Source organism: Lithobates pipiens, unplaced genomic scaffold, assembly GCF_037356315.1.
Source record: "Lithobates pipiens isolate NorthernLeopardFrog02 unplaced genomic scaffold, aLitPip1_a1.2 Scaffold_8, whole genome shotgun sequence".
Taxonomy (NCBI): domain Eukaryota; kingdom Metazoa; phylum Chordata; class Amphibia; order Anura; family Ranidae; genus Lithobates; species Lithobates pipiens.
The window spans coordinates 669,662,371-669,672,315 of NW_027507903.1; the positions used below are offsets into that span (position 1 = coordinate 669,662,371).

At 42.2% G+C, this 9,945-nt stretch overlaps 1 protein-coding gene across 1 annotated transcript in view; it reads left to right on the forward strand.

The window, feature by feature from the left end:
• LOC143962515 (uncharacterized) overlaps positions 1-2,049 on the forward strand; it is a 189,382-nt gene extending 187,333 nt beyond the window's left edge. Inside the window, exon 10 of the mRNA XM_077471790.1 lies at positions 1,133-2,049. Within this exon, the coding sequence (XP_077327916.1) occupies positions 1,133-1,280 (148 nt within the window). The 3' untranslated portion in view covers positions 1,281-2,049. The remainder of the gene's footprint in view (positions 1-1,132) is intronic.
• Positions 2,050-9,945: the final 7,896 nt, after the last annotated feature.

Consider the following 9,945-nt stretch of genomic DNA (forward strand, 5'->3'; position numbering starts at 1 on the left):
GTTGAGGGCATGTGGCCTGGTAGGGTTCAGGAGGGGGGGCGCTCTCTCGTCCCCCCCTCTTTTCCTGCGGCCTGCCAGGTTGCGTGCTCGGATAAAGGGTCTGGTATGGATTTTTAGGGGGACCCCCACGTCAATTTTTTTTTAAATGTGACGCGGGGTTCCCCTTAATACCCATACCAGACCTGAAGGGCCTGGTAATTGAATTTGGGGGACCCCCATGCTCTTTTATTTATTTATTTATTTATTTTATCAATGACCTTCAATTAGTGTTCTCTGTGTTACGGAGCCGACAATTCATTATAGCTGCGAGTGATTTCAAAGGACTTTTTTTCCTGCATAAATGACACTTTGTGCAGGGACAGTTCTAAGCACCAGAAACATGCGCCCCTTCACAGGCATACTATAGACACCCCCCAGGTACGAAATTTAAAGGAATATTACACTTTTATTGTTTCACTTTAAGCAATATTAAAATCACTGCTCCTGAAAAAACGTCAGTTTTTAAAACTTTTTTTTGCATTGATCCATGTCCCCTGGGGCAGGACCCGGGTCCCCTAACACTTTTTAGGACAGTAACTTGCATATTAGCGTTTACAATTAGCACTTTAGATTTTGAACGTTCCATTAAAGTCCCATAGACTTTAATAGGGTTCTAAAGTTCACACGAAGTATGCTATATACTAGCGCTGTCGAATCTTCTTTATACATTTGACGGACACCATAAGCCTTCAAAGACAGATTCGACCGTAATTCATGAGGATTTTCGGACGAATGCAATTTTTGAACGAAATAAATAAAAACGAATTTCGGGAGTAACTAAATAAATTCATTTTTCGGACGAAAACGAAATTCCGAAACGAAATGTTTTACTCTGCACATGTCTAGTGGAAAGTGCTATTTCTTTATTTGGGATTGGTAGTCCCACCGTGCAGGTTACTAATGGTGATTGGATGTTTTTTAAATGTCAAAAACTCATTTTCAGAGGGTTTTATACAGATTGTTAATGTCAGTGGTTCTTTCACTTTGAGCATTATTTTTTATTTCGGCTCAAATATCTTCTAAGACTCAGGTGCTGCTACCCTGTTCAGTATCCGCTTCACCCCCGGTCACTAATTGCTCTTGTTTCCTGCAGGTTCTGGGGGAAGGGTCAGCCCAATAATTCATCCACGAAGGATCATACAGGAGGACAAGACTGTGTTCAGTTTAGCAATGAAAAAGGTTGGGATGACAGACATTGTGCCTTAAAGTACAAGTACATCTGTGAGAAGGAGATACCCTGAACCGTGCCACTGAACCTCAAAAATACCTCCAATCTCCATCTGCTCATCTCTTATCTTGCTTCGTAATGCAGGAATATAGAATATACTAAAACAAGAGAAATATGTAGACTTCCATTCTTTCAAGCCTAATACTGGCTCCCATCCTTGGACTCTGTTCCCATATAAAAATTCAGTGCGCATAGTATCAACTGGTGGAAAAAACATAGAAAAAGAGACTGTTATAGCTTCAGACTGCCAGGTGCGTGGGGGGAACCATTCCACAATCCATGTATCTCGACATGTTTCACAACGCTCAGCTGCTTCATCAGGAGATATGGCTTACAATGTCTAAAAATTGAGAGAGAAAAAAATGAATACAAAAGATATCACAGAAATATACAAGAAATGCAATAAATAATCACCTTTCCCCATAAATAGGATCGGGAAATTTACCCCGGGCTGAGAGGCGGTAAGGCCCAGCTAGGGACTTCAACTAAAGGGCTGTGCCTTCCCACCAAAGGTCATGGGAGAGTTAAAGACAGACCATAAAAAACTACAAACCAAAAATAGATAAAGTATAGTCACTAAAAAATCTACATAAACCTACACTACATTAATTGAAGTATGAGAGTGGTTAGCAACAAAAAAGCGGAGAAGAATCTCCAAGGTTTATAGGTCGACCCTTAGTGGCAGGGACATTGTACAGCCAGAGATAATTAAACTCATATTCCCAAATACAGATGAGATCAACCAGGTCAGTAGTTTTCTGTATGTGAATGATAGAAACATATTCAAGGCCACAAGATGGAGATCTGCTAAAAATAAATAAATAAATAATAATAATGGACAGCAATAAGGAGTAGTCCTGGTTGCAACTGCTGGAGGTAGTTGGCGAACCCATACCTGGCAGGACACATTGACTGGTGGGTGACTGGTGGCCATTTTGCTTTGCAACACGTTATGGGCAGCCCTAAAACTTTATACTTAACATTTCTTTAAATCAGATCCTTTTTATTATTTTATATATATATAAAAAAAAAAAAACATTGACACGATACAGGCAAAACCACAAAAATAGAAATCACAGCAAACCAAAACCCCACCAAAAAAAGAAACTTAATTTTTCAATGGACTTGGTGTCTTGCTGTTCTTGGAGGGGGTTTGAGTATAATAGTTAGCTTGTATAGATATAGATACTGATATGCTTTATTACCAAAAGTATTGGGACGCCTGCCTTTACAAGCACATGAACTTTAATGCCATTCTGCAAGACTGCGAGCCAGACCTTCTCTTCTACATCAGTGCCTGAGCTCACAAATGGGCTTCTTGAAGAATGGTCAAACATTCCCATAGTCACACTCCTAAACCTTGCGGACAGCCTTCCCAGAAGAGCTGAAGCTGTTATAGGGTGAGCCAACTCAATATTCAACCCTACGGACTTAGGCTGGGGTGCCATTAAAGTTCATGTGCGTGTAAAGGCAGGTGTCCCAATACTTTTGATAATAAAGTGTATATTAGCAGTGATTATTGGATGTCTCACTACTATACAGTACCATTGGTATTGGTGGATTATCAGTTTGGACAATATTGACCCAACCTCAATATTACGGGAACATCTATTATAATGGAGCTTGACCAGTGCACCGGAGCTCCGTATCGCTGCCTATTATTATTTTTTTTTAAAGATCTCTATCTTGTGGCCTTGAATATGTTTCCAACATTCACATACAAAAAACTATACAAATACAAAACCTGGCTGACCTAATTTGTCTTTGCAAATTTGAGTTGTATTATCTTTGGCTGTACAAGACATAGGTTGGACTTGATGGACTTGTGTCTTTTTTCGACCTCACCTACTATGTAACAATGTCCCCTGCCACTAAGGGTTCACCTATCAAACTTGGAAAACCTTCTCTTTGGTGAGTTCATTTTTTTACTAACCTCTCATACCTAAATGAATGTTGTGTAGATATATTAGTGACTATACTGTACTGTATCTATTTTTAGTTTGTAGTTTTTAGTCTTTTATGGTCTTTTATGGTCTACCATGACCACCGGTGGGAGGGAACGGCACTTTGGTTAATAGCCACCTCTCGGCCCTTTCCTGATCATGTTTATGGGGCCAGATGATTATTGTTTGCATCCCTTTCTGTGATATATTTTGTATTACAGTGTTGTTTTTTTTGTACATTTCTAGGCATTGTATTGCCCCGTACACATGATCGGACTTTCCGACAACAAAACCATGGATTTTTGTTCGAAGGGTGTTGGCTCCGCATACACACGGTCAGACAGTCCAACAACAAAATCCATGTTTTTTTTCCAACGGATGTTGGCTCAAATTTGTCTTGCGTACACACGGTCACACAAAGTTGGTCAGAAATTCTGAACGTCAAGAGCACGGTGACGTACAACACGTACGACGAGTCACGAAAAATGAGGTTCAATAGCCAGTGCTGCTCTTCTGCTTGATTCCGTGGCACTTTGTGCGTCGGAATTGTGTACACATGATCGGAATTTACGTGAGCGGATTTTGTTGTCGGAAAATTTGAGATCCAGATCTCAAATTCTGTGTGTCGGAAATTCCGATGGAAAAAGTCCAATGGAGCCTACTACATGGTCGGAATTTCTGACAACAAGCTCCAATCGCACATTTTTTGTTGGAAAGTCCGAGTGTATGTATGGGGCAGAAGACCATCCCCTGTACCATGTCCACAGTCTAAGACCATCCCTTGTACCATGTCCACAGTCTAAGACCATTCCTGGTACCATGTCCACAGTCTAAGACCATCCCCTGTACCATGTCCACAGTCTAAGACTATCCCCTGTACCATGTCCACAGTCTAAGACCATTCCTTGTACCATGTCCACAGTCTAAGACCATCCCCTGTACCATGTCCACAGTCTAAGACCATTCCTTGTACCATGTCCACAGTCTAAGACCATCCCTTGTACCATATCTACAGTCTAAGACAGTGATGGCGAACCTTGGCACCCCTTATGTTTTGGAACTACATTTCCCATCATGCTCAGGCATCCTGCAGTGTGGTTGAGCATCATGGGAAATGTAGTTCCAAAACATCTGGGGTGCCAAGGTTTACCATCACTGGTCTAAGACTATCCCCTGTACCATATCCACAGTCTAAGACCATTCCCTGTACCATGTCCACAGTCTAAGACCATCCCTTGTACCATGTCCACAGTCTAAGACCATCCCCTGTACCATGTCCACAGTCTAAGACCATCCCCTGTACCATGTCCACAGTCTAAGACCATCCCCTGTATCATGTCCACAGTCTAAGACCATCCCTTGTACCATATCTACAGTCTAAGACAGTGATGGCGAACCTTGGCACCCCTTATGTTTTGGAACTACATTTCCCATCATGCTCATGCACTCTGCAGTGTGGTTGAGCATCATGGGAAATGTAGTTCCAAAACATCTGGGGTGCCAAGGTTTACCATCACTGGTCTAAGACTATCCCCTGTACCATATCCACAGTCTAAGACCATTCCCTGTACCATGTCCACAGTCTAAGACCATCCCTTGTACCATGTCCACAGTCTAAGACCATCCCCTGTATCATGTCCACAGTCTAAGACCATCCCTTGTACCATGTCCACAGTCTAAGACCATCCCTTGTACCAAATGTTGGCCAACAATTACGAACGTAGTGACGTACATGATATCTCCACTACGAACACTAATTTTACAAGACCGATCGCTTCCGGCTTGTCCTTGATTCATGCGTGAACTTTTACGCGGACGGACTTGTGTACACACGATCGGAAAGTCTGACAACAAACATTTGTTGGAGGAAAATCTAAGAACCTGCTAGTCAACATTTGTTGGCAGAAAGTCCGCCAACAAATGTCCAGTGGAACGTAAACATGGTTGGACTTGCCGCCAACAAGCTCGCATCCAACATTTCCCATTGGAAAGTCCGATCGTGTATACCCGGCATGAGCCTTCATATCTCCCGGTGAAGCGGCTGAATGCTGTGAAAAATGTAGAGATACATTGGGGGTGGGACTGTCCCCCACGAAACCTGACAGTCTGATGTTATAGCAGTCTCTATTTTGATATTTTGTATAGCAGTTGATACTATACAGTACGTACTGAATTTCTATGTGGGAGCAGAGTCCAAAGGGGGGGGGGGGGGGCTCATACTAGGCTTGCAGGCTATTTGTTTTTATTGATGCATTTGCAATAAAATACATTTTATTTTAAATATTGTCAGTTTGGTTGTATTATGAAGTCTCTGGGGGTACCAAGAAATTCCATTTCCTCATTTATTTTTTATGCATATTTTCTTAAAAATATATATTAATGCTGTATCCAGACATATACCCTATAAACCATATCTGTGTATCTGTGAGTACCAGTGTATTGTCTTGTTGCATACCCGTGTATTGTCTGGTTGAATACCCGTGTATTGTCTAGTTAAGTACCCGTGTATTATCTTGTTGAGTACCCATGTATTGTCTTGTTGAGTACCCGTGTATTGTCTGGTTGAGTATTAGTGTATTGTCTGGTTGAGTACCCATGTATTGTCTGGTTGAGTATTAGTGTATTGTCTTGTTGAGCACCCATGTATTGTCTGGTTGAGTATTAGTGTATTGTCTTGTTGATTACTGGTTGAGTATTAATGTATTGTTTGTTGAGTACTGGTTGAGTACCCATGTATTGTCTGGTTGAGTACCCATGTATTGTCTGGTTGAGTACCCATGTATTGTCTGGTTGAGTACCCATGTATTGTCTTGTTGAGTACCCGTGTATTGTCTTGTTGAGTATTAGTGTCAGGAAGCTAGTTGTTAGGTCATTTGGATAGGGTATAATCCCCCATATTCTTTCTATTTTACTCTCTGGCCAGACTGCGAGTGCACGTGGGTCTGCGAGTACCTGTGTATTGTCTTGTTGAGTACCTGTATATTGTCTTGAATACCTGCGTATTGTCTTGTTGAGTACCTGTATATTGTGTTGAGTACCTGTATATTGTCTTGAGTACCAGTGTATTGTCTTGTTGAGTACCAGTGTATTGTCTTGTTGAGTACCCGTGTATTGTCTGGTTGAGTACCTGTGTATTGTCTTGAGTACCTGTGTATTGTCTGGTTGAGTATTAGTGTATTGTCTTGTTGAGTACACGTGTATTGTCTTGTTGAGTACCCATGTATTGTCTGGTTGATTACCAGTGTATTGTCTGGTTGAGTACCCGTGTATTGTCTGGTTGATTACCAGTGTATTGTCTTGTTGAGTACACGTGTATTGTCTGGTTGAGTACCCGTGTATTATCTTGTTGAGTACACATGTGTTGTCTTGTTGCGTACCCGTGTATTGTCTGGTTGAGTACCCGTGTATTATCTTGTTGAGTACACGTGTATTGTACTGTTGAGTACCCGTGTATTGTCTTGTTGAGTACCCGTGTATTGTCTGGTTGAGTACCCATGTATTGTCTTGTTGAGTACACGTGTATTGTCTTGTTGAGTACCCGTGTATTGTCTGGTTGAGTACCCATGTATTGTCTTGTTGAGTACCCGGGGTATTGTCTTGTTGGGTACCCGTGTATTGTCTTGTTGAGTACCTGTGTATTGTCTTGTTGAGTATTAGTGTCAGGAAGCTAGTTGTTAGGTCATTTGGACAGGGTATCATCCCCCATATTCTTTCTATTTTACTCTCTGGCCAGACTGTGAGTGCACGCGGGTCTGCGAGTATCTGTGTATTGTCTTGTTGAGTACCTGTATATTGTCTTGAATACCTGCGTATTGTCTTGTTGAGTACCAGTGTATTGTCTTGTTGAGTACCAGTGTATTGTATTGTTGAGTACCCGTGTATTGTCTTGTTGAGTACCCGTGTATTGTCTTGTTGAGTATTAGTGTATTGTCTGGTTGAATACCCGTGTATTGTCTTGTTGAGTACCCGTGTATTGTCTGGTTGAGTACCCGTTTATTGTCTTGTTGAGTACCCGTGTATTGCCTTGTTGAGTATTAGTGTCAGGAAGCTAGTTGTTAGGTAATTTGGACACGGTATAATCCCCCATATTCTTTCTATTTTACTCTCTAATTGGCCAGACTGCGAGTGCACGTGTATTGTCTTGTTGAGTACCTGTATATTGTGTTGAGTACCTGTATATTGTCTTGAGTACCAGTGTATTATCTTGTTGAGTACCAGTGTATTGTCTTGTTGAGTACCCATGTATTGTCTGGTTGATTACCAGTGTATTGTCTGGTTGAGTACCCGCGTATTGTCTGGTTGATTACCAGTGTATTGTCTTGTTGAGTACACGTGTATTGTCTGGTTGAGTACCCGTGCATTATCTTGTTGAGTACACGTGTGTTGTCTTGTTGCGTACCCGTGTATTGTCTGGTTGAGTACCCGTGTATTATCTTGTTGAGTACACATGTATTGTCTTGTTGAGTACCCGTGTATTGTCTGGTTGAGTACCCATGTATTGTCTTGTTGAGTACACGTGTATTGTCTTGTTGAGTACCTGTGTATTGTCTGGTTGAGTACCCATGTATTGTCTTGTTGAGTACCCGGGGTATTGTCTTGTTGGGTACCCGTGTATTGTCTTGTTGAGTACCCGTGTGTTGTCTGGTTGAGTATTAGTGTATTGTCTGGTTGAAAACTGCTGTGCAAATTGTAAGCACATTGTTTCTTAGGACAGAGAGGCCAATCTGTAACAAAGACCTGAAGTGCCGAACTGTATTCTGTCTACCGGGCGCTTGGGTTCGGCATATCACGGATCTGGTGGACAGAATACTGGGAGCGGCTGAGGAAGACTCAGTTGTCATGGTGCATGTTGGCACCAACGACAAAGGCAGAGGCAGATGGAGTGTCCTAAAGAACAATTTTAGGGACTTGACCACACCAGAAAGGCAGATGGAGTTTAGGGAAGTAAACAAGTGGCTGAGGAGCTGGTGTAGTAAGGAGGGGTTTGGGTTCCTAGAGAACTGGACCCACTTCTCAGTCGGTCACCAGTACTATAGAAGGGATGGACTGCACCTAAATGAGGAGGGTGCAGATCAGCTGAGAGTAAAGATGGCCAAAAAGTTAGAGGGATTTTTAAACTAGGTGACAGGGAGGAGGGCCCAGAGGTAGAGATAGTCAGCATAGAACATATTCCAGAGGGTAGTATTGGGGGCATTAGTGGTAGGTTGACTAAAGCACATAAACCCAAGGTAAGTATAGTAACAAGTCTTAGTTGCAATCTCGGAACACCCAATAAGAGGATAATATGCGACTGGTCTGAACTACGTGGCATGTTCACCAATGCCAGGAGCCGGGCGGACAGCATGGGTGAACTAGAGATACTGTTGTGAGTGGAGGATTTGGATTTTGTGTGAATTTCAAAGAACTGGTTCAACAGCTCTCCTGATTGGCTGGCAACCATTCAAGGGTATATCTTTTATTGCAGGGATAGAGAAGGTAAAAAAGGGGGAGGGGTATACCTACATATCAAGAATAATGTACAAGTGAATGTGAGAGATGACATCACTAATGCCTCATACACACGAGCGGACTGTATGGCATACTTAGTTCGTCATACAAAATCGACGGACAGTCCTTCGTACTTTCCACTGAATGGACTTGACCACACACGGATGCACAAACAGTCCGTCGAAAGCTTGCGCGATGACGTGTACAGCACGTACGACGGGACTAGAAATAGGAAGTCCAAGACACAGCAAAGCACCCTTCCGCCGTGTAAATCCTTTCTGGGCATGCGCCATTCTTAGTCCGTCGAACTAGCATACTGACGACCGTACTGTCCGCTGAAACCAAAGTACGACGGACAGAATTTCGAAAAAACCGAAATACTTAGTACGCCGGACTGCACGCTGAAAAAGTCAGCTGAAGCCCACACACGAGCGGATTGTCCGCTGAAATGTGTTTCGACGGACTAAGTACGCCATACAGTCCGCCCGTGTGTACGCGGCATAAGGGAGCTAGGAAGGAGGTGGAATCCTTATAGGTAGAGGTTTAAAGGGATGAAACTGAGGGGGAAATAATACTAGGAATATTCTATAGGCCCCTAACCTGAGGGAGGACGGGGAGACAGATCTCCTATCACAATTTGGATTAGCAGCAAGGATGGGAAGTGTTATCATAATGGAGGATTTTAACTATCCAGACATAGACTGGGCGGAGAGAACCACCCATTCATCCACCCATTCATCTATTAAGTTCCTAAATGTCTTGCAGGACAAATTTATGGGTCAGATGGTAGACACACCAACTAGAAATAAATTGTTACTGGACTTACTGATTACCAACCATACAGATCTGATTACAGATGTGGAAATATGGGACAATTTAGTAAACGGCGATCATGGGTCTATTGGCTTCAGTATAAATCACACAAATAGGAAACATAAGGGGAATACAAAGACACAAAAATTTCAAAAGAGCCAACTTCCCTAAACTACAAACCTTGCCAGAAGGTATAAATTGGGATAAAATCTTAGGAACAAAGAACACGGAGGAGAGATGGGTTTGCTTTAAGAGAATATTAAATAAGGGCATTAGCCAATGCATCCCATTGGGTAATACGTTTAAAAGAGTGAACAAAAGACTTGGATGGCTTAACTACAATGTAAAATTGCATATAAAAGAAAAGGACAAGGCCTTCAAAAAATACAAGGTTGAGGGATCATCATTAGCATTCAGACAAGAAATGTAAGGGTG